The sequence below is a fragment of the Genypterus blacodes genome, unplaced genomic scaffold (assembly GCF_046128005.1).
Source record: "Genypterus blacodes isolate CSIRO-AG114 ecotype Tasmania unplaced genomic scaffold, CSIRO-AGI_Gbla_v1 ptg000028l_1, whole genome shotgun sequence".
NCBI classification, from domain to species: domain Eukaryota; kingdom Metazoa; phylum Chordata; class Actinopteri; order Ophidiiformes; family Ophidiidae; genus Genypterus; species Genypterus blacodes.
Window position 1 is genome coordinate 3,086,964 of NW_027466841.1, and position 25,853 is coordinate 3,112,816.

Sequence of the window (25,853 nt, forward strand, 5' to 3'; positions counted from 1 at the left end):
CTGTAACTGACCCGGGGCGACTGTCAAATCTGGTCTGCAGCATGTGGGGAACCTTTTCTTAGAGGACACATGTTGTACTGGGTTGCTCCTAAAGCTTGGAAGCAAACTGCATGTAACGGCTGCTTGGAATGAGAGTTTGCTTTGGTGACTTTAACTCTCACCTGCATACAACTGCTGCACTGAATACAAAGGATCTGTGTTTTACTGGAGTTGGACAATAATCCCCCTACACACCCATCAAATAAGATGGAACTGTAAAATGAATAAAGGACGCTTGGATAGATCTTCTACTTTCATATGCAAACTTAATAGTACTGATTCCCATATCAGTCTCACATCATCTTATATAAGACACACATTATCTGAATACATCTTGAATACATACACGCTCAGGTGTAACGCACACGACAAATCCTTAGGAAAGTGTGAAAAAGGCTGGAGGGATTACGAGTGTTTCCTTCTTTGAGATAAGTACAGATCACATTAAAGCTTGTTGCAATTATCTTCAGCCTAATTGGGTTTGCTGATGGGCAGGAGGGTTACACTCTCTTTTCTCTTTATGCTTCCTCCTCACTAACGCGCTGCTCTTAAAATACAGCACAGAACAACACCTAAGTGCAAGTACAACCAACATATTACGTCTACCTCACCAACAAGACACCGGTGTGCATGTGTGAACATTCGCTGATGCTCATGCAGAACAGATGCAGACAATCCATTATATTTGTGAATATTTGCCCCAATTACATCATTTCCATAGAGTTGCAGTTACTTTGATCCTCTGCAGATCTTCCCTGCATCATCACTGAGACCCTCTGATCCACGCTGCACTCCCCACTCAGGCCACTAGGCTTCCTGTGGGCCTAATAAACGTTGTTTTTCTTTTACCAGAAGTCTCATTCATATTGACTTATCGTGTTTGGACTGTGCTCCATGTCACTTGCGGCTGTATTTGTATTTATGTTTCCTCGTCCCCTCTGCTCACCAGGGCTCCACCAGCGCCGCTGCTTTTTTTGCTGGAGCGTCGTAATTACAGAAAGAGGATAAAGATCGGAGGGATCCTGCAGTACAATGTTTCAAGCTAAATCTTTACTGCCTCAATGAGGTGTACGATGTCAGGACATCAGGGTTATAAAAGCCAATGACCCACAGCCGGAGCCCAGAATAACTCAACTTTACTGTGCTTCACTAAACAGTAGATAATGAGATTAGGGATGAGAGCGCTGGATCAATGAAAGCTCAAAACACAATTAAAGAGCCAATTAATAAGCATGGTTCTCTGAGGAGACGAGCGTAGTAAAACCACCTCCACCCTCTCTCGCCCTTGTTATTCCTGCTCCACACCCGGGCGCCGTCGCTTCAAACATGCAGAGAGAACAAGTGTGGGATATGTTTAATCATGAGGAAACAAAGTGTTCAAAGAGTCGTTTGAAGGCCTCCAATGTCACCACAAGGGGCAGGAAGTTGAAGGAATATTGTGTATTGTGAATATGGAGGAGAGGAAGCAATGTTCTACGTGGGAGTGGATGAAGGAGCTGATGAGCGACGCGACAGAAGAAAGAAAAGCGAGTCGGCCTGGCGTACAGATAAACACACACACACCTGCATGTTTGGCTCTATTTGCAAACAGCGCTGGCAGACTAATAGCTTGCTAATGTATTGATTAAGGGAAAACGAATGTCTTTCAGGAGCGTCTGAGGAGCAGCTGCAAACTCAGAGATGATTGCATTTCTTATCCAAATGAACTCCTCCGGCTGCATGATTAAGCTGGGAGCTGGATGTGTTTCTTGAGTCTTGAGTCTGTGTTTCTCTCCATGTTGCAGCCTATGCCGCTCACCTCTGTGCACTCTATCAAAGTCGCTCTATCGCCGCCATACTGGCTCTCAATCAGCTCTAGTGCATGTGAGAACGCACGCTTATAGCCACTTATGCTGATCTGTTTTCTACTTCTCCTCCGGATCGCTCATTTGCTTTAACGCCGGCTGCTTGTGCTGAGAGATTCCTGCAGGTCAATACATTGTCTAAATAAAAAAACAGGTTTGCTTGCTTATTATTCACACCGACTTTAATTTAAATTTCCGGTCCTTTTGTTTTCCTCGGGGATCAAAACAACTTTGTGCTGAGAAAATGTTCCAGCAAAGTCATTGCTGACCACCGGCACGCCTGTAAAGTTAATAGAGGTTATATTAGACAAGTTGTGCAGAAGTTCATTCCACTTTCAACCAGATGCTGTAATCCAACATGTACACAACAGAAATTCAAAGATCGGAAATTGGACTTTGTTGCTGTGCGCCACACACACACACACACACACACACACACACACACACACACACACACACACACACACACACATACACACGGCTATTTGAGACAGAGATTCTAGCAGAAATATTGATTATTGCAGGTTTATTCACATTTTAGTTGATGTGCTGTAACTTGATATCGTGTTACAACGCTAGACTTTATGTTTGTTTTGATCATCGTAATTAGTATTGATGGCCGTATTAGAGGTGCTGCATGCTTTCTGAACATCATAGCGTGAGTGATGTTGATCAGAAACTAATTTGCCTGCATAATATTTTCTAACTATCTCACTATGTCACTTTGAATCTGTCACAGTCGATGATATCAGCTCAGGATTATTAAATTCATTTGTCAGTAATGCTTCATTCACCGCTTCCTGCTTCTCGTCCCCAAGGCCAAAGCTTCATTACTGTCATATTTCACCAGATAATTAAAGTATATATAGATGATATAACATTTAGAGAACCATAACAGTGGCTTTTTTATGATCCTTCCTATTCCTCTGTCTTCCGTCCTCCTGGTTTTAGTGGTCACTGTTGTCTCACTCCCGTCCCTCGTCCGTCTCCACCGATGAGGCTGCAGTTTGCTGCCGTTAACTTTTTGGATTAGAACCATAGCTCACTGTTTGCACTCCTCAGACTCGATACTGAGATGTAACTGCTCAACTTTCATTGTTTCATGAAATTCACTGCTGCACAGAGCAAATATAGCCGAGATAGAATGAATTAACAATAAGCAATTTAAACTTGGAGGATTTCTTGAGGCGTGAGAGTCGCTGTAGCAGCAGGAGCTTTAAATTGTACAAAAGGTCTGAAGCGCAATGATACAATATTTACGGTATATACAGTATTGATTTGATACCGGTTGTTTGTGTGGCCTAATTTTTATTGTTATCATGACTATTTATGCGACTTTCTGGCCCTGGACTCTGAGCTTGAGCTTTTTTCTCATCTTTCATTACTACTGGGACAAAAACACATATCCTATTGTTTCTATTTCTGTCTTCTGGGGTCAAAGTTCGCTGTGCTTGATAAGCGGACATGAATTCTTTAATGTCGCTTTCACATTTTTCAGACGAGTGAATCTTTCTAGCTGACTGACCGTATTGTTTATTTTGTTCATCATCATTACTGCTTCTGCTACGTGCGCTCGTCACGTTCATGACTTGTCTCATGTTACTGAAAAGTTTGGGCCCATCTTCCTTTTTTTTTTACCAAGTCGTGCCTCATTTGCTTCGGTACTATCCTGTCAGCCCACGTCTTATTTAAAAGGTATATACAATATAAAACAGGCTCGGCTGTGTCACTGTGTGTGACTGTCACATTTTCTTTATAGTCATTTATGAGAGGAACAGTTTTCTGCTGTGAATTACCTTGAAATACATTTGCTTCTTCCATAACAGCTTTCCTCACATTTCATTAAACTACATTACATTGTCTTGTTTTCTACAGTCAATGTTAGTTTGTTTTTGTGTGACAGCATCTTAGATATTTTCAGTAACTGGCTTCACATTGGATTTATTGTAATAAAATTCCTGGTTGCTCCACTCCATGTATTTTTATTCTTCACTTTAAGTTGTATGGGCAGTATTGCTGTGTGTTGTACTGTGCTTTAAATGTCAACCGCTTCTGTGTATGAACTCATCAGGGTCCTCTTCAGCTCAGCACTTTACTGATAGAAAGGTCACCTAGAAAAAGAATCACCATGGTTACACAGCCCCCCCCCCCCCCCCCCAAAAAAAGGAAAAAGTGGTTCTTCCCATTTTATTTTATGTCTTAAGCATCCAACACACAAGCCTCTGGAAAGAAGAGACGAACCTCCGTGAGGCTTATAAATGAAAGGAATGAAAATGACAGCACAGTGCACCATTGTCTCTCTGCCAAACTGCCCCGTGTAAGCCGGAGAATGACAATGTGGCTCCAGGAATATTATTCTGGATTCATTTTCCCAAAGCCAAGAATAAATAGATGCAAAGACAGGTTTGAAGATTCAGCTGAGATGCAAATCATAATTCAAGCCCCGAAGCCTCCTTCTTCTGCGGACGTGTACATTCTGTCACAATAAAAGCTTTTTTGGCATCCCTGGTTGGGATGAACTTTTTGTAAGATATTGATGAGTTAATGCAGCTCTGAATAGCCTCGTCTGATAGCAGTCTCACATGTTGCCTGCAGTAATTGTGTATTGAGCGTTTGGCAGGTTAAATGGTTTACACTGCCTCCTCACAATAAGATGGTCCAAGGGTTTGACTCTCCCTTTGCTCGTTTGGCGTTTGTCTGTGTCGCTTCGGTCTCTTTTCACCTCCCAAGACATGCGAGTTAGGTGAGTTGGAAACACTGAAATTGCCTCTGGGTGTGGAATGTTTGTGTCTGTCTCACTGTATCAGCACTGTGATTGCTGACTTCTACCCTGGGATGCAGCTCGTCGCAACGCTGCACAGGATAATCAGACAAAGAGGACGGATGGATGGATGTTGCCATGTTTATGTACACGCGCTGGATTAATATAGCTGGAAATGTGACTGAAATTCTGGATTCCTGGATTCTATTTTGAATAAAGAGACAAAGGGACAATGAAATACAACGTCGTAAATGGTAAAATGATATTTATTTCTCATCACGAATAAAAGGAACCATGCTTACTCATCACATAAAGAAAAAATAAAAGAGATGCGCTCAGTCCTCTTTGTCGACCTTTCTGGCGGGATGTTTCTCAGAATGTGAATAATAGCACTCTATGAAGATCTTAAAAAAAATCCAAGCCTATACCCTTTATTACACTGAAGCCCCCACCCACATCGCCCAGCACCCCAATCAACCTCCCACCCTCCCACCCACCCTCACCTTCCTTTCTCATACCCTGAACAACGATCACAGCATTATTTGAGTGGGTCAGTCTGAGGCCTGTCAGTCCCCAGAAGTCTTAATAACCTGGAACAGTGTGACATTGTAGAGCACCTGGTGTCCATTGTTCCAGGTGTACAGGACTCTCTCCCTGGGGTTGTAGTCCATCATAGAGATGTGAGAGTATTGATTGTGGAAGGGGATGTCTGTGTACTCGTAGCTCGATGTGTTGGTGTAATACGCAAAATAGATCTTGGCGCCAGCGAGGTGAGAGTTGGTGACGTAAAGCGTGCCGCAGATCATGAAAGACTCTCCAGCGCTGCGTTTGGGGAAGCCGGTGTCCCAAGTCTGCAGCACTTCAAGACTTTGGGGCTCCAGGCGACTGATGACAATGTTCCCGGCGTTGGGGATGGTGGTGTAAACTGCCCAGAGGCCGTTCTCATCCGCCATCAGATCGATGTCGGATGAGCCGCCCCAGGAGTACGGAAAGGTGTTGTTGTATCCGGCCCCGCTCAGGCTCCTCTGCACCAGCACGCTCCGGGATCGAAAGTGGTATTTGATTATGATGTTGCTCTGGTACTTGTTGTAATACAGCGAGCCGTTGTAGACCACATGGCCGGTGCCGGCCCAGGGGTGCGGCAGTTGGTGTTGCACAAAGTTTTGGCCCTTCATGAAGTCGCTCATGATGCGGTATTCCAGGACGCGCCGTCCCTTGTAGTAACCATCCATGGACCAAACCTGCAGAGGGAAGGATTCACATGTGGATGACAGCAAATAGGAGGAGACAAGACTGTTGTGCTAAGGTCCTCTGCGAGAACGTGTGTGTAAGAATGTCAGACTCGTCTTTCATTATGTGGCAATGCCCCGAGCAAAGTGTGTGTGTGGAGAATCTCTGCCTGTTTGAGCATGTGTGTACGAGTGTGTCAGCATCAGCGTGTGCACCTTCGTATTTGGATATGTATGCAGAACTATTGATCTCTCTTGTATGTGGGAGTGAAGACGTTGCTGGAGCTTTACAGTCAACTGCTGCCTTTGCTCCCTGGCCTCTCCACTCCACATTTACAGAAAATCAATTCGTTTAGCAGCTCCATCTTTTTTCCTCAAGCACTCTCAGTGGATTGGTCCACTGACAGCCATGGCCCCTCTCTGGCGGCATCTCCCATCTTATTCCCTCAATGCTGCCGCTGAGACACAGTTCAGCTTTTAATTGATTCAATTAAGCTGCAGTCAGCTTAGATATTTATTTTGCCCTGAACATATCAAGGGTATCTTAGCTAAGATGTAGCTTTCTCACTTTAATCCCTCTGCACATCATCTCTTTTCCCTTCTCTGGGTGTGGAACTGACACTTGCTTCAGCACTGAGTCCAGCAGGGGGCTAGAGCAGCATCTGAATTATGGAGAAGGGGGAGATTATGTAGCATTAGGCATTGTTTCTCCTCTGCCTGCTAAATGAGTCCCTAGAGCTGAGGAAGAGGAGGAGGAGGAAGTGGAGGAGGAGGATGAGGAAGGAGGCGGGAGCTGAGGGAAGCTTGGGCTCTGGTAAATTGACGTCAACGTATTTGCTTATGGGCTCCGTTTTTTATGTGAGGATGCACAAAGTCCTTGACGTTTTCCCAAATATGATCAGGATGATTGATAGAGGTGTTAATGTGATATTGGTGATTTCTCCTGCTATTAATAGGATGAATGATTGATTCAGAGACAAATGTGATCTCAGTAAGCCAGGTGATTAAGGGCAGCATTGGGGGCATTCAATCAAATAAATTGACCTTTGCTGTTGGCAATATGCATTTAGCCTGTTATGACTCAGAGTGGAGATAACAAAGGCCATCCGCATCTCTCCTCTTTAACTTCATCTGTTTCCATTTTCCCTACGGATGGATAAAACAACACACCGCTCTTCCCCCACCCGACCCTATAGAATATATATACATATATAGGAGCGGCGCTATAGTAACAGCAGTCCCGGGCCATAGCAGTGCCGAGGCCATAACATAAAGGTCCACAGGTAATTACCGTGGTGATTTAGAAAACTTTACCCCCATCAACCCATTAATTTCTTCCTCTGATGATGAAGTGATTAATCAGATTGACTAGTAGTGACAGGGGGGAGACAGGAAGGAGGGAAAGGGCTGCTATCCATCAGTGACTCAGCTATCCATGCCAATTTCCCTCTCTGTCTCTGCTCCTACGGCGCTCACGAGGAGCCCTACTTAGGCAAAACAGTCAATCAGTCACCGAAGCATCATGACAGCGCCGCTCTGAGTGATATATTTATTTCCATCACAGGGTATCGGAATGAGCTTGGCCTGTCTGGACCAAAACTTTTGTTTTACTGAATCCTTTAAAGGTGTGTTCATCTGAAAAGTTGGGCAGAGGGGATTTTTAGGACAAAAGATCAATAGGTCAGCATAGAAGCAGAGAGACTCACTCTGTTGTCTGAGCTGGGGATCATTGTATCTGTCATCCAGGAACCAAACCGTGACCCTGATGCCCGCACTGTGATGGGATTACTGACGCCAGTGAGCTTCCCACAGCCTGCAGGACAAAGACATGATAAGTGGACGTTTGTTTGTCTTCATGCCCAAGAGGACATGACAGATTATATACATACTGTGACAATGTCATCACACAAAACAAACTCTTTGAGGGTCAGACCAAACTGATCTGAAATATGGTGTTCCACAAGGGTCAATTTTGGGCTCACAGGGTTTTTCATGATTATTTTTTCAGTTTTGCACATACAGTATACAAATGACATATGTATTGTATAACAGCTGTGGCACCTGCCATTTCCACCGGACTTGGATCTAATGATGGATTTCCCCATTAGAAAGGAGGTAAAATGTGAGGTTCAAGGTGTAATTGAATCTCAAACAGTGCACAAATACAGGTTAACACTGAAGTATCCTGAAGTTGTATTTGATTTGCATTTTAATGTACAAAATAGTAGTCCAAGTAACAATTGATTATCTGACTGAGAGATGTGGTCGTTTCTGTTAACTCATCACATATGCTGCATGTGGGATGTGACATGATCTGTTTACAATTACACATTACACAAGAACAAGATTAATTACTCATTGAATCATTCGGCCAATTTGCTTAATTTATGCACATAATTTACATAGCATAGTGGAAATATTGACCATGTACACAAGGATTATTCACCTCAGTTGAAACCCTAATTTCCCATTTGCGCTGCAGAACCTATAAACATTAAGTGCAATAATAATACTTTTAAATGAAGCATTCCACCCACACACACACACACACACACACACACACACACACACACACACACACACACACATACACACACACACACACACAGACAAACACTGGCCTATATCCCCCTACCTAGTTTCTGCATGCAGGAGTGCAGTCTGGTCTCCAGCAGCAGGACTCTCTGCCGCAGCTCCTCGTAATCATAAGCCCCCATCTCCTCTTGGATGGCCATCAGCACCAGGGAGAGATTCCTCACCTCCTCCCGAAGACGCAGGATCATCTTGGCGTCCGTCTTGTACTGTTCCAACACGGGGAGGAGGGGGAGCAGCTGGGTCACCTTGTCTTTCAACTCCTGTGAAGGAACAAAGCTTTCAGTCTTCCACGGTTGCAATGGATTATTGTTTCATCTCTCAGGAACTCATATTGTGACTGGGAGCTGGTTGATTTGTTCTCCCTCTGCACCTGCAGTCATGAGTCTCATATTGGGGACTGTGACAAGATACTTTAGACCTGACATTTAAATAATATACACATAGAAATGAGATTCCCCGACTCCTTGGCTCTGTCCTGTAGACATAAAGTCTTCTCACATTTATGTCTGATACAAATAATCCTAAACACATTTTCTCATTCATGTGCTTTTCGGTGATGTACTGTGCTGTTCAAGCCGTCTGCCGCCTGTTTGATTTGTGGCTGCTTCTTGGAGAGATCCGCATGTAAAGTTTTATCCTCATTTATGTCGCTGCTACTCCATAGGAGAATTTGGAATGAAGCGAATTCACATTTTGCTTTCAGTGTGGCCAAATGTGTCTCTGAGCACCTCCAGACCTGCTGCACATGATTGAGCCTCTGTCTACAGCATGGAGCACATTGTTGCCGGGTGCAAAGTTATTCTGTGACTCATCATAGGTTTGGAAGTGGAGAGAACAATGTGTCCTCAGACAGGAGTGCAAGAAGCAGCAGGAGAGCCAGGTTGCCCGCTCAGAGGGTATATCAATAAAGCCCTGAAGAGAAGTAGGTGTATCAATAAAATGTGGTCGCCACAGGAGGGGCTGTTTCCTCCTTGTTAAGGTTTATCGTAAATCTGGTGATGGAGCAGCTTTCAACCCTGCAGCGCCACATCATAAATCTCATTTTCCCCTTTTCAAGCTGCGAAAATTTGGTCTCGTTAATCTCCCATGCTCTGCCATTGGCGACTCTGAGCTGTGTGCATTCATCAGCCAACCTACTCTGGTCCAACACTGCGATTTTAGACTTTTTTCTCTGTAGTGGAATGCGGATTTGCATGCAGACAAGTTCTGGGATAGATTTCGTTTGCATATTTTAACTCGTCTCAGCTGTTATTGATGAACTGGCTAATTCAGTAAACATATTCATTACTGCTTTTGGAATGACTTTCATAAAACACACTGAAAGCGAAGCACAGCCGTTCATGCTCGTCTCTGTGCTGAAAGCAGGGTCCCGGTAGTAAAACACTCTAAGCATTTATCAAAGGATCTTTTAATCAAACTTTTTTATGGTCCATCTAATATCTGTAAGAGAGTGAGAAATGTGGAGCCCAGAAAGGCGGACCAGTGACAGGAAGACAAAAAAGCTCCCCGATAATGGCAGCTGAGTCTGAGCTTGTAGAGAGATAAGCTAAAGATAAATGTGAATATATGTGGCTGTTATCTGAGAGCAGACACCTGAATTTTAAATATATTGAGCCGAAAAGGAGCGTGACTGAAGGAAGAAAGAGCGAGAGAGAGCGAGGGAAGGAATGGGGTAAAGAAAGTGATATTGCTAAAAAACAAAAAAAAACGCTCACAGAGGGATAGAGTTTAATAATTCAAGTGCATTTGAATTGCCACAAATAAAAGATCTCTGCAGAGACTCAGATGGGATTGGAATTGGATTTGCATAGCATATAGCATTCCCATATGCAGAGCCAGGGAGAATTTGATTGTCTGTGAAAAGAGCGAGAGATTGTAGTTTCTCTGATCAAGTTTGTTGTGCGCATGAAGTGCAGGACAACATTTAATGGCCCGCGTGAACAGTTCCTTCATTTGGCAATAATACTCATGGATGCTCCGTCGCTGGAAGGTGACAGACTGACAAATTACCTGAAACCCCTTTGGATTGAGGCTGCGGGGATTATCTGACACCAGCTTCAGCTTCCCATCTACCACTTTCATCAGGCTCTCAGTGTTCCTCACATACTGCAGGTCTCTGAATGTCCGCAGGTCCAGCACCTCCATCGACTGGCTGATGTTCTGAACCTGTCACGCGCACACACACACACACACACACACACACACAAACCCCCGCACACACAGTTAAAAATATAATCATTGCAGTTCAGAATGACCCAGTTTACATTTTTTGAGAGAAAACATGGCGTTATACATACATGGTAGCAGTATTGTAGTGTACTAATACACACTCACACTCACGTACGTCGTTGAACTGATTTCCAATTGGGATCAGTTTGAACTTAAAATAGATTTCAATTCTTTAGAAAGTTTACATTTTATCTAGTGGTGGATTTAGAGAGAGCGAGAGAGAGAGAGAGAGAGAGAGAGAGAGAGAGAAACGGTGGTCTCCTTGGCGACGGGCCCTTTGATCTTTCCGCAATATAACAGAGATAATAAGCAGTACTGTAAATAGATTTTATTGTTAAAGTAAAACATGTATAATAATAATTCTATTGCTAAGAACTTAGATATTACTTAGATAAGAAGATATTACTTTAAAAGCTCTTCAACATCTCTGGTCAAGCTGATATGACAAAATACATCAATAGGTCCAAAAAGTGCAAAGCACAGAGGAATTTTAAGAGTACTTTGGATCTCTGTGCGTCAGTGATTTAGTGCCTTTCTGTACTCATCCATTCTTCATCATACTGGGCTGCAGCTCCAGCATGTCATCTACAATTCAGTGCTGTAATGAGGTGCAGCTCCTCAATCTTCATGCAGTATAAATTGCTCTCTTCGCAGACCTCCCAAACCTCTTTATCATGCGCTGCACTTTCCTCACAGTTAAGAACTAACAAATAATACAAAGAAGGCAGTTGCTTTGAACGCCACTGAGGCCTGAAACGTGTCAGCAGTCACACGTTGACCTCACCTCACCACAAACTGGTGATTGCACTTCCTCTTCTGGCTATTGCAGTTCATTACATTAATAAAAATGCCTGTGACGGCCCAATCATTTTGTTACGTTGCACTTTTATTTATCTATAGTAGCTACAGACTAAAAAAAGGGGTTGTAGAATTGTCCCCTGGTAGCTGCACTGAACTGTAAATAAAAAGCTTGAATGCTGGATGCTCATACAGGGCAAAGAAAATAATCTATAACACAAAAAAGAAATAAAAGACAAAAACCACAATCAGTGAGACAGAGAGAGAGAGCGAGAGATATGAAGGCGAAGTACAACAATAGATACATTCTCCTCTTCCAACACACCATTAAGAGGCTCCACTCTGTTTGACAGACTTATACAGCATTGTGACAAGTAATGTACACAGTTTTATGGATATGAGTATCGCCGCTTCTTATTAAAGTGACAACATTTAGCAAACACACACACGATCTCAACCGCCCACACTGTTGCTGCACAACCAGCCTACTGTTCCACACACACAAACGCGCGGGCGTCTCCCACACATTCAAATGATGGCCATGAAATCATCTCAGCATCCAGAATTGTTTCAGAACTTCAGGGCTGCAGTCTGTACACAGGATTCACAGGACACGCACACACATACATATGAGCTGAGACCTGACTAGATTTTATGGAGCAGTAAACACACAGTGGATATATATTCAAATCACTTGTCACAAAAACAAAAACAATCGCAGCCCTCAAAGGTCACAGTTTGGCATAAAGTCTGTTTTGCACCAAATGCCTAGTTTGCTGACTCGTCGTAGCCCAGCTGACTGTTTGCTTTGCACAAGCTGCCCGACCTGGACCATAGTTATCAGGTCAAAAATGTTGCCTTCACCAATTAGTTAATTGAGTTAAACGCTCCATCAGCCTAGAGTTTGGATAATGCATCTGTGGAACGCTCCTGATAACACACACACACACACACACAAAGACAAACACATGCAGAGATGCCGCGCTCATTCCTCATTCTGCTAGGAAACATGCTGCACACCCTCGCACAACTCTCAATCCAATCTGTCGTCGGTTTGTCTGCCTGACATCGGGCATCGTGATTCACTCTCTACCTTATCATCTGTGTCTCTCCACATGCACGATTTTGGCTTGTTTGTGTGTGTCCTCCCATCTTGGCTGAGTCATTGGGAGAGAGAGGCGAGTGTGGGATGAGGTGTTTTAATGTCTATGCTGTGGGCTTTTACACACACACACACACGCACGCATGCACACACGCACTGCTCTCCTTCAGGGTCAGCTCTGCTTTTGATGTGACGCTGGCTGGCATTATTAGCGCACCCTTGGGTTCCTGTGACACGGAGGAGCCTTTGTAGGTGTGAGACTTCTAACAGGTGAGATGGGATCAAACCAGGATGTGCAAGTGGGGACACGAGAACATTAATGTACAACGACACACAGTCTATAACTTGTGGCTTTCACTTTTGTGCTTCTCAGGAAAATCCTCCTTTCTCTGTTTTCCTCATCAGTCTGCCTCCAGGTCAGGCAACACTGACATGTTAAACTCCAGTGGAAACGACTTGCAACTGGCTACAATCCCCACTTGATTAACACGGAGCATGTTCAGTTCTGTTTTCTTACCTCCAGAATGTATTAGGATCCGTCTGAGCAAAAACATGAGTGGAACATAAACAGAGACTAAACTCACTAATATTCCTGACCTTGATTGTTATATATGATATATAATGTTCCATATTATTGCTGTAATTGCTTCTATCGCTTCTTCCGTTTTTTTTGGCACTTAACTAGTTCAGCAAACATCAACCTATAGACATCATTCAGACATCAAACTGTTCAGAATACTGATATTTTCTGAAATATGCAGCATTTGTCAGCTCAATAATCCCCATTAAAACCCATTCAAATCTCTTCACGTTTCCTTCAGGCACTTCATGCCTTCAGGCTCTTCTAACTTCTTCACACTTCAAAGCAGAGACACCATTCAAACATTTTCAGGCTTTCAAGCACCCATTCAACGTTTTCAAATATTTCACAGTCTTTCAGATATTTCAAGTTTAAAATACTTCAGATTTCAAGGATTTCTCCCATATGTGTGTATTGCACCTTTAAGAGTTGAGGAAGCTTGAAGCTGATTGGCTTAGAGGCTCGCACTCTAAATTCAGCAGCTGGAATTTCAATTTTAAGAAATGCCTTCAACTCTTAATAACTTTCACAATTTTGATATTTCACAAACATACATACATAGAAACACATTTAATGTTATCCTCCTTCAGAATATGTCATCTGTTAAACTGTAATATGTGTAGTTTTTGCTCTTTCTGTCTTAAAGCGACAAATGGCTCCTGAATTTTCCTCATCTACTGTAGTCCAATGTTCTATTTGATTTGAGCTTTAGCTGTCACTCAAACTTCTTCATTCATTTGGGTTAGGGTTAGGGACATTTTTCAGGCATTCACAAATTTTCTTCAGGAAATGCATTTCTAGTTTATGTTAATGATTAAAGACAAAAACGGTCTTTGATATTTTTGGATCCTTGAGGAAGATCATTTATCCATTTATCGTCTACTCAATTGCAGATTGCTCGAAGTTAAGTTAGTGTTGTGTTTGCACTGTAAAGAGTGTATAGAGAATAATTATAATAATAATAATTGAGGCTTGTTTGTTTTTCAGTAAAGTTTGCTGTTTAAGTGATCAGAGGAGACACACAGCGCTCTGAAGACTTTAAGATGTTCAGTCACATTAAAAACCGTATATACAGAATCTACGAATAGGCACACACACACACACACACACACACACACATGCATACACACACACACACACACACACACATTTATGCAATAAGCAACTTGATATGTAACACTGTCAGTACTTACACAGTCATTTAAATATGTGAACCCCCAAAAAAGATTTGCTCAACATTCACTGCTGCATGTAGTTTATGAGTGTGAGCCTGTGTGTGTGTGTGACTGTGAATCTTGTCTGTGTGACTGAGGCTGAAAGCAGCAGACAGAGAGCGACGGGGGAAAAGGCAAACTTCAATGAGAATGACTGCAAGATGTGAATTCATGCGTCTCATTGATCCATCGAGGCCGTGAGCCTATTTAACATCTCAATTTACCACCACCTTTCCTCACTAGACCACATCAATGTCGGCCCCACCCGTCTCACACACTCCCCTCGCCTCCTCTGCTCACACTCTCTCCCTCTCTCTCTTTATGGATCCATTCTTTTATTGGGCCGACCTCGTGTCCTCACCTGCTCTGTCCCTGCGGCCCACTCGCCCACTCGCCTGACTCCATTCAAGGGACTATGACAGAGCGGCAGGTGGGATGCTGCGGCTCTGCGTGTCCTCTGTTTACAATGAGTTGCAGATCAAAGTGACTAATAATAAATATAAAAGGGTTTAAAAATGATATTATATAGATATAGGCCATACAAATATTCTGCTAAATGATGCAACTCTTGATCTGGAAAGTCAACAAGTAGTCGGTCAAATGTAAATTGTTAACTTTGACTTAATTTACAGACAAATAAACGACAGGGCTCAGGCTTGGATGTAAATTATGGGACATTTTGAGACAGAACCTGTTTCATTCAGCTTGAACAAAATTGGTCAGACTGAACAATTTCATGAAATCAATGTTGTGGCTGCTGTGGCGTTTGTCTGCATGATTGAGTTCCTGTCAGATAAAAAAAAGTGAAATCTTTTACTTCAGTATGTATCAGACATGAGTGCAGCACAATGTGAGAGCGTGAATATGTGTGTGTGTGTGTGTGTGTGTGTGGGTAACAGCTATGTCTCGGAGTGAACATGTTATTGGCAGCTGTCACCTTCTCCATGAGCTGACGAAGCTGCCTGCTGCGTGGGTCGCGGTTACACATGTTCTGTGCTGGTGCGACTACGGTGCAGATACACTTCCCATCTGCGTCCTGTGCTGAGCTGTAGATCTGCCAGCCCTCCTCTGGGCTCGGGTACAATCCCTGCACAAACACACAGACACACACACATTTAGATGAGACAAATACGCTTGGATGCTTCTGTCGACTGTTTGTGTTGTTGGCGAGCCGGCATCTCAAACACACGGGGCAGAGACAAGAATGAACACTTTGTAAACGAATGACTTTAATTACTGTTTGAAGGTTTAGCAGACAATGTTTGCTGGGAAGAAAAAGTCAATTTTAATACAATGTTAATATTCTGATTGTTGGGGATGTCAGCCTGAGTTAGCTGCAGAGTCGGAATCGCTCCGTCTCGTCCTCCGTCAAGTTTTAGTATTAACCAGAGGCCGTGAATGGCAATTGATCTCTCCAGCTATTCAAATATCACACACAGTCTAATTTTAGCATTGACAGAGACAGAGAGAGAGAGAGCAATGGAGGTGGTGCGGCAGATAGAAGAGTCAGAGGGAGGAAATAAGCAGAAATGAATGCAGGTGGAGATAAGACAACACTGTGAAAGGGAGAGAGGGAACACCGAGGGATGGAAAACCCAGCGGCACGACGGAGACTGAGTGAGTGCGTTAAAATGGGATGGGGGCGAGGGGGGGGGGGGGGGGGGGGGGGGGGGGAGGAGCAAAGACAAAGACGGATGGGGGGAAATGGGGTTTCAAAAAGATGAAAGGATAACAGAGGGATGGAGTCATGCTGTGTGAAAGCCGAGCATCTAATAAGTTTGGACACAGAGAGGAAATGGAGCTGTTCAGGATCGATAATGTAGCCCTTCTACCAGGAGGAGGGGCCAGGCTGGAAGGATGGATCTCTCTCTCTCTCTCTCTCTCTCTCTCTCTCTCTCTGACTAATCCAATCAAAAGTAGTGCCGGGTGCTTTGTAACCACACACACACACACACACACACACACACACACACACACACACACACACACACACACACACACACACACACACACTCATACATGTAGTCAGGCCTGTAACGGATGATCTGTCGACTGGTGCTGCATCTACACGACACACACACACACACAAACGCGCGCACACACAGAGCGTGTAAAGGAAAATGTAACGAGGAAGGGGAGCAACCATTTCCGTGATGAAATTACAGGCCCATCTGCGTAAGTGGAGGGAAAGAGTTGGAAATCAAAGCTCTGTGTGCTGCTCTCCTCTTCCTCTTCTTCTTCTCCTCTGCTCTGCTCTACTCTCGTCTCCCTGGCTCGGGCGATCAGATTAAAATGTCTTGGGGGAGACAGGAGGACTGTGTGATTGGAGTGTAAAGTAGTAACCACCCTGGGAGCCAATGTGCTCACTGTCACATCTCCTCATTCCTGCCAATCCCATGATCCCAACCCCCCTTCCCCCTCCAGCACTCACTGCCTTCCCTCTCTCCTATTCCGACCCACCTATAGTGCATTGTGGCAAACAGGGAGCATCCATCCATCCACATGAATGCCTCCAGGTGAAATCTGTGGCGCTTCGGTTAAATTACGGCTCTGTTCTTCTTCTAGAGGGGTATTAACGTGCTGCTCCTCTCTTCCTCTGTCATCCGCTGCTCCTCTAATCGCCTCTCTTCCTTTCTTTGAGCGTATCGAGCGTCGGGAGGCTGCGAGGTGGAAAGATGACAGACATCTACGGAGGCCGGAGCTCGTGTGAGCCGGTTGAAGTTGGAGACTGAAGACAAAAGAGAGGCAGCCTCCCGAGCAGAACCTCCTCCAATCTCTTTCAACCGCATCTATTTCTCTCTGCCATGGCCTGAGGGACAAGAGCAGCTTCCTCTTCCTCTGTCTGCTTCCCTGCCTGCATCTCACTCACTGTCAGCACTTGTGATTTACTGTAGCTCGGGCTGACGGGCATGTGTGCTCGTACATGCAACCGGAGTCTAGATAAGAATAAGAACTGCGGCTACTCCACTCATCTGTGTCCAACGGGGGTTTGTTAGGGAGGAAAATCCTGCAGCTTCATGCAGAATTGCAGGTGAGGATCTACAGCGGCTGTCACACGCGTGAGATAGCGGCGGCTGGTGAGGCCACAGCGGCGGCGCTCCGGCGTCTCGTTACGGCTGATTCCCGGCGGCGTTAACAGGTGCGGGTTCGCTCGCCTCAGCCTGAAGAATCCACTTAAGACACGCACGCTGAGGCCATGTACAGCCTCCTCCTGCTTGTAACAAAATGACTTCATATCCATACATGCGGGAGGATGTCTGCCTACGCACCACATATTCTCTTTTAGTTAGGGAGCGGCGTTGTAGGAATGAATGTGCAAATGTGCATCAATATTTTATACGACAGCATGAAAGTCAGCCAGAGTCGCTCTCACACCAGCTTCGGGACGTTACATAGCATAAGTAATAACGGAAGCATGTCACCTCCATTATCATAATGCTTTCTTCATCTGCAACATGTTAAACCGCCTGCTGGGCTTCTCTGGTGCATTTCCCCGAGCCGCTGAGATTACACAGCAACACATCTTCAGCCTCTCTTCATTAATGTTTCATAAGTGCTGCGCTGAAATTAAGAGCTCTTTTGAATCAGTTCCAATTTCATTACCACCCACCCTATCCATTCTGCACTGACTCCCCTCTGTCTCATCACAATGGCAGGAGAGAGAGCAGGACCAGCCAGGGGGAGAGGGAGGGGCTTAATGTAGATGTAATTCTAAAATGCAAATGTGTTTTACTGTTATTCTTTGTGCCTGGGACAGTTGTTGAAAGACCCTAAAGCTTTTTGTAGATCAGTGCTTATAAGCTTTACTGATCTCTGAGGGGAAACTGAAGCAAACTTGCACATGTTTTGGAGCTTAGTTATGTAAATATGATGAGGTCTGCGTTGTCTAGGGAGCAGGTCATTGACACTGCTTCATTTAACATACAGATACTTCATTAGAGTGGAAAAACAACTTCCTCTACATCTAATTATGTTATTCAGAGTGTGTGTGTGTGTGTGTGTATTGGCAGGCAGGTCAGGCCTCAGAGTTTTATGTTTGAGGAGTTGGTGAGGAAGAAACTCTGCGTTATCGTCGCCGTGCTACCAGTGGCGCCTGGCTGGAACGTCAGGTCTGAGGGGGATTATCCTCTTCTCCCAGACGCAGACTGTGGCTTCGGGAGAGAGAGAGAGAGAGAGAGAGAGAGAGAGAGAGAGAGAGAGAGAGAGAGAGAGAGAGAGAGAGAAAGAGAGGGGAGGTGTTTGGTGTTCAGTGTCCCAGAAATTCATCCATTGGATGTGAGGGATGAAACTGAATACGTAAGTGGCAGATTTGATGCTCTCACATTCCTGGCTGTCATGGAAAAGCCACTCAAGGAAAATGACAGCAGCAATAAAAACAATAAGAAACCACACAGGGGCTAAAGTCTACATTACTGTTTCTTATTCATCTTATACCACCCAAGGGTCCCCCTCCCCCCCTGCCCCATCCCGCGGTGTCACTTCTGAAAGGAGGATGAAACCCCACAATCAGCTGTTAGCGTATCACTTTTCCAACCACATCCGCCCGAACCTTCCCATCAGGCAACGCGAGGAAGGTTAAGAGTTACTGATAGGGAGCAGCACAGGAGGAGGAGGAGCTGTGGTTTGAGAAAGTCTGACAGGAGAGACAGGAGTGGCTCTAATTTCCCATAGCTTAGTTTAATAAAGACCGAAGATGAGTCCAGTCACGATGCTGAACGACCATTACACAGCCGCGCCTGCTGAGAGGTGAGAAGACGAGACCAGATAAGAAGAATGACTCTAAAAAATACATTTTCAGATTCCCCAAATGCTCAATAATCAGCAAATCATCCCTATTGTTCATTCAGAGAGGCAGGTGACGTCCTCCGTTACCTGGACTCTTCTCCATAACATCAAACATTAAACTCAGACCCCTGGTGTTGATACGTCTCAGCTTAACACATTTCACTTGGCTTAAACCAATTAGACGGGAGAGCAACTGCACTGTCAAGAGTTGCAGGATGGACTTCCTCTGGCGTTTCATTAGACCGACCCTGGAGCTGGCTGCGGTAAAGCCAGAGCTAAATGAGATCATAAATCTACAGCTCCCTACTTTATGAGCATGACGGGAAGTCTATTATAACTTTCATAAGCAGCACGCGCGAGGGGCAAACAGGCACCGGGCGGGGAGTCTGACATATGGGAACGAGCCGAGCGCTACGGTGTGAAGCTGAGAGACTGCAGCAGGTAACTCAATGCAACAGAGCAGCAGAGGACAAGAGGCATCGAGGCCCGACGCAGCGAGAGGAAGGATAACAAAGTAACAGGTAACGCTGATGTAATCTTGCTTCCTCCTCCATTTCTACACTAGCAACTTTGTTTACAAGAGATTTACAGCTCTCTTTCTCTCTCTCTCTCTCTCTCTCTCTCTCTCTCTCTGCAGTGAGTCCTGCCAAGCGTTAACTTCTATGAATGGTGAACAGTGAAGCACAAACATCTGTCCCTGCTCGGTTAATAAACTCGCAGCTCTTTGTTGAGGGCCAACGGATCAGATCTCATTTTTCCAATTTGCTGCCGATTGCTGGAACGGCGCGCACGCTGATAAACAAGCAAACACACTTTACATAAACACTCACTCAGTCCTCAACACGCAGGCCAGCTGCTTGTTTTTAAAGTAAAACTCAATGACGACTCGGCGAGGTCCCTGCTCTCTCCTGCTCCCGAGGAAAACTGATTACCAGCATCAGCACAGCATGGATGCCAGTCAATAATATGGCTCCTAAACTCATCAGGCCCTTCTCCCTGCTGCCTGCTCTCACTCCCCTGCTGCTTCTCTCTCTCTTTCTCTCTCCCTCTCTCTCTCTCTCTCTCTCTCTCTCTCTCTCCCCCCTCTCTCTCCTTTACTCCAACACAGGCGCGAAATTCACAATTCCCGTCATGGCGTCCGGCTCACGTGGCACCTGCAATTTGTTCCAATTCGGTTCGACACTGTTGAACAACGTCAACGGTCAGGCCAGAGAAGTGCAGAGAAGTGTTTGTAAAGTAAAGGGGGGCGGAGGGAGTAGGCTGGTGAATGCCATGTGCCCTGCTGAAAGACACTTGGCATCCATTCTGCTGCTAGATGGGTGAAAAATAGCTCCATCATGACTGGTTCTCAATAAAAAGAGGGAGGTGTGAGTCACAGTGTAGCCAATGTGAGAAAACAGAATATCAACTGTAACAACACAGTCAGCATTTAATTGAAAGAAAGTATGGATATTATAATAGTGTGTGAATGGTGAGATCACCAATATGCAATCATTCAGGTTTAACAAATGGTAATTACACACTTAAATTGGCAAATGGAGGCTGTGTTAAAGGCCTGGGAGGCTTCCAAGTATGCAGCCTGGGATCAATACAGCTTTGCCCATCACATAAGTACTTCATGTATCAAAACATTTCAAAAATACATCACAAGACTGACATCCCCTCAAGAAGAGGTCTGCCAGCATCATCTCGCTGGGAGGCAGCTTCACTTTCAGCAGCCAGCAGAGGACATCTGTCAGGTGCTCAACCCCCATAAATATGTCTGAAGGCTGAGAGATAAACCTTAAAAAAAGCAAAGTGCTCAAATAAAAACCTGCAAGCAGTGTTTGATCTGTAATCCATAGCCAGGAATCGATCGTAACAATCTGCTTTATTGGACCACAGTGTGGGTGTGATAAAGTTTACAGCCTCACACACACACAGACAGATAGAGGCTGAGATGACCCCAATCATGGTCTGAGCACCGGCTCTTTGTGCACGGACATTTGTTGCTGCACATCCTCTGTTGAGCTGATATTTTCTCTGGTCCTCCTATTGTCTTTGATATCAAAGACAACACATACACACACACACACACACACACACACACACAAGCAGACAGTCACTGGCGTTTGTTCGTTGTGGTGCCTCATACGCCTGCAGCTTTGCAGCTTATCTTATTTGGGTCGTCAGCCAGAGCAATTCCACGGACGTGCAAGAGTTAAGGTGCCTCTTCTGCTCATTAAGGAACACGGATTTGCACATTTCCAGATGTGCACATGCATGCGGGCAGTGTTGTGTTCAGTTCCATCACAGAAAGGCCAGTATGAAGTCTGTCAGCTGTGATGCTCAATCAGCTGGTTGGAAGAAAGCAAGTGAAGCAGACGGAGGAATGTGGATGCAGCGTACACGGGTGCTGCCACACCGACGGCCCACTGGCATCGCCGAGGCAACGCAGCATCACAGCGGCACAGCCAGACCCCGTTTGATTGAAACACTTAACATTGAGTCAGGACAGATTCTGGGATCATGGCAGGCAAACGTCTCATTAAAAGTGATGCCGTTTGAGGCGCGGTTTCACATTAAACTTTGATTGGCTGCGGTCCTTGATGAGGGAAGAATATTCTTGTCTCAAAGCCAAGACGTTTCCCATCGGCAGCCTGTTACGCTGGAACGTTTCCTGCCGCCATCAAACTGGCTCATCAGTTTTGATGAAAACTTTGATGACACCGACTTCAGCCGCAGCCTTTCTGTTTCATTTGGTTGTGAATGGAGGCCGTCGCCAGGGCAACAGTGACTCATAATGACAGTCTAATGGTTTATTATACGTACTGAGTATTTTGAAATGTAAATGATGTAGCGAGAATGGATTTACTGAGAATGAGCCTAGTTAGCAGGAACAGAGGAGGAATGAAACGGGATGGACAGGAAACATTTAGTGTTATAAATAAATAAATCACATTTTACTTTGACCTTGGTGCAGAAGTTAGATTTCGCTAAGATTTTGTTTATTTTGATGTTGCTGAGATGGATCTAAATATAAAGCTGGAGCTGTGTTTATGCTCCTCATGCAAGGTCAACATTTTCATAAAGATGAAGCTGGTTGAAAGCATTTTCCCTCCAAAGGAAAAACATTAACTACATGTAAAGTCTTCAAATGGAACTGTGATGAATTATAAAACCTACTGGTCCACGCTTCTCCAAACAGATGGACCTTCACCCCCTGAGACACCCCTGTCTAAACACACTCAAACAGCATACATACTTAAACATACAGACACCAAAATGCACAGGCACATACACACACACACACACACATCCAGATGGCCGTGCGTCTCTTGGGAAGCACAATCTTGTTCAATCATTTCAACAAATGAGGGAATTTACCGAATGGGTAAGACGCCATAAAAACAGATTCTTGATAGGGGAAAGAAACGTCACATTTATTCGCCTACTTCATATTTCTCCTTGTCTGTCTCACCTCCAGCTACCACACGCAGACAGACAGACAGACAGACAGACAGGCAGGCACAGGCTTTAAACAGTCAGTACCTCTATGCTTTATGTGTATGATGGCGACAATAAAACAATACACAACGCCACAGAGACCCCCCGTCCCCGTCCCCCCCCCATCACCTCTGACAGCCTCCCCACAGCGGAAGTAACTGACAGATGGGGTCCGCCGAAGCACCATTTAGGTCACTCCTCTACCCCCATCACCCCGGCGAGGAGCGTGATTTACCACAGCTCTACACGAGGGATCCTCCACCTCTCACCATTACTCACAGTCACAAGCTCACAGTTCAGCATCATTATACTTAATGTGACTCTCACACAAACGTCCGCATCATTCACGCTCTGGAGGAACATTGCTCTCACATGCATGTCTACCTTCATCATCTATGTCTCATTAGTGCAGCACACCCTTGAGACAGATCCTCCCAGTCCCACCTCCATCTGTATATCCTGCTCCGAAGGATGGGAAAGGGCTCTCTCTCTCTCTCTGTCTCTCCCTCTCTCTCTCTGTCTCTCCCTCTCTCTCTCTCTCTGGCTCTCTCTCTCTGTTGTCGACACTCTTTAAATCTCTTACATTCTCTCTCACATTCTTACATTCACATAGAAAGCATGTACGTACAAATACACGGCACACACGCATGCAGTAATTAAAAAAACAAGCCAGTTACGCACGCTGACAATCCTCTCGGAGGTTCCCCCTCTGGAGATTGTGGTCCCATTGAGTCCGACCAGAGAGGGCAGAGTCTGGGACATCCAGTTGGTCACCATGGCCATGGTGCTGAGCACCGCCCCAATCTTCAACATGGGAACGCTCATGTTTCCAGCCTGCAGGGCCCTACCCTGCCCTACCCCGGACCTTGGCTTCAGTCAATCCCCACTCTGCTCTGCTAACACTGGGATCACACAGCCAAAGAACCAGCCGGTCAGCCTCCTGATGGGTCCAGACAGCAGCTCAGCCACAGAGCTTCACTCCACACTCACACACCACTGCTTCAGTCACAGGAACGACCAAAGATCAGACAGAGGAGAGCAGCTCACATCCAACAGCATCACGCTGGAATCTTCCCTCTCTGAGTGAATGCCTCAGACTCACGCCTCCCCCTTTCGCTTTTCCCATCTCTCTCACTCCTCACTCGCCCCTTATCTTTCTCTCTCCCTCTCTCCCTCCCTCCCTCCCTCCCTCCCTCGCTCTCTCTCTCTCTCTCTCTCTCTCTCTGTCTCTCTCCCTCTCTCTCCCCTTTTCTTTCTCGGGATGCAGAGCTGCGCATTGGCTGCCTCTCGGTCTCATTCCCACCCAATCAGCCTCTGTTCTCGCCAGTCTTGTTTTGCATGCATGCATTCATTCTTTTACTTTCCTCTCTCCTTCTCTGACATTTGGCTGTTCCTTTATGACTCACGTCCCGATGTGGGCGTGCACACATTTCTGTGGCACGCAGATCAGAGAGAGACTGATTTCAAAGCTCAATCTGCGCTCTGTGTTCGTGTACATGTGTGTATCCATCCCTTTATAAACACGGGAGACTTTCCTGCAGCATCAGCTTCATTGCATCTGTCCTGGATGGGGGACTAGGCATGTAGGTGGATGGACGGAGGGATAGATTAAAGGTTGGCCACGGGTGGATGAGGAGGATACACAGACAGGTGGTTCAGCTAAATGTGAGGGTGAGGCATTCTTGCCCACAGCTTGGTCTGACACCTCATCTGTCATTTTGCCTCATACATCCATTTAATCAGCCTGTAGCACACACACACTCATGCAAACTCGTATCTACTCCACCCTGTCAGAAGTGCTCCCACATCACCACACTGCTTTATACTGCAGGTGTGATGCCAGTTGCAGTGTTGCTGACGGTCTAAAAATAGTGCTTATGAGGAGACGTTTAAAGCGTGAAGACATTCAGATTAGGATCTTTATATTTGGGGGTCAGTGAGGCTCTGCTGCCAATGGGCTTTGGGCTCCCCTCCCCTTGCCGTCACGCTGGGTGAGTGATATGGGCACTGTTGTGTGTGTGTGTGTGTGTGTGTGTGTGTGGGGGGGGGGGGGGGGGGGGGGGTGCACTGTGGACCGATATGAGGAGAGACAGCTTTCTGAGTCCTCTCCAAAAAATGTCAGCCCTCCTCAGCTCACCTGCTGGATCTCTCCTCACACCAGACTGGAGCTCTGCTATTTCTGCAGCAACATTGCCCCCTAGTGGGTAACAGGGGAAATGACTCACAAAATCTTGTTTTATCACTCAGCCAGTGAGTTACACACACATGGCTGTTGTTGTGACTATGATGCATGATTGAACCTTCAGTAACAGATACTTGCCACGTTTTGTGATTGGCTTAAAGAGATGAAAACAGTCACGACGAATCTTTGTTTACAGTCAGAACACACCATCTCTGCTGCTGCAATAATGGTTCTATGCAGGTTGCATGCACACACACACGCACGCGCGCGCGCGCGCGCACACACACACACACACACTCAAGGTTATGCTGCAGTCTAGGTGTCAAATTCAAGAAGGTCGAGCTCCCTCACTTATCTTTGTCAACTTGACAGCTGAGACAAAAGCTATCAAAGTCATGTTAGGGGGACAGAGAAAACAATCATCAATCATTCTTCATTAGTGTGAATGGAACTTGATGGTTAAAAGAAGGTTGTATTTTGACATAAACCATCCAGTCCATTTCCTCTAATGGGGCTGTCTGAAGTGCAGTAATCTCCACATTCACATGGTGGCAGCAGAGATTTAAACATAGATATGAATGTGCTGTTTGTATTTGGCTCACACATGCAGAATCCTAAAGAAGCGTCGGGAGCTGATGCATGAAAAAAGAAAATCACGTAAGATGGCGGTTATTGATGATTGATTGGTTATTGATTGAGACCAAAGAGTCCCTGACTGTGGCTGCTGTCAATGTGAGGAGAGAGAGAGAGAGGTGTAGCTATCTTTAAGGCAACATACTATTTTAAGATCTAGCAAACTTTCTCAACTCATCTTGTAATCACTAGATAAATGGACTTTGATTTAATTGTCACCTATAATTAGCAGAATGAGTCCGTCTCCGTTATCGCAGTTCCCCAGTCTGCTGCAGCTGTAACTGAACATAATGTGGCTGTCTCTATAACAGACAGACAAAAAGAAAGACACTTGTTTTCCATTGCAGCTTTATTATCACTGCAGAAATGTGGTGAA

General features: G+C 45.2%; 1 protein-coding gene across 1 annotated transcript; it reads right to left on the minus strand.

Annotated features, from left to right (window-relative positions):
• Positions 1-5,144: 5,144 nt before the first annotated feature.
• olfm2a (olfactomedin 2a) lies at positions 5,145-23,774 on the minus strand. Its single transcript, XM_076144231.1, has 6 exons — positions 23,344-23,774; positions 15,329-15,478; positions 10,479-10,634; positions 8,509-8,728; positions 7,580-7,686; positions 5,145-5,885 (listed from the first exon to the last, which is right to left on the minus strand). Exons 1-6 carry the CDS (start codon positions 23,485-23,487, stop codon positions 5,211-5,213), a joined length of 1,452 nt encoding a protein of 483 aa, XP_076000346.1. The 5' UTR covers positions 23,488-23,774; the 3' UTR covers positions 5,145-5,210.
• Between the last annotated feature and the right edge of the window lie 2,079 nt (positions 23,775-25,853).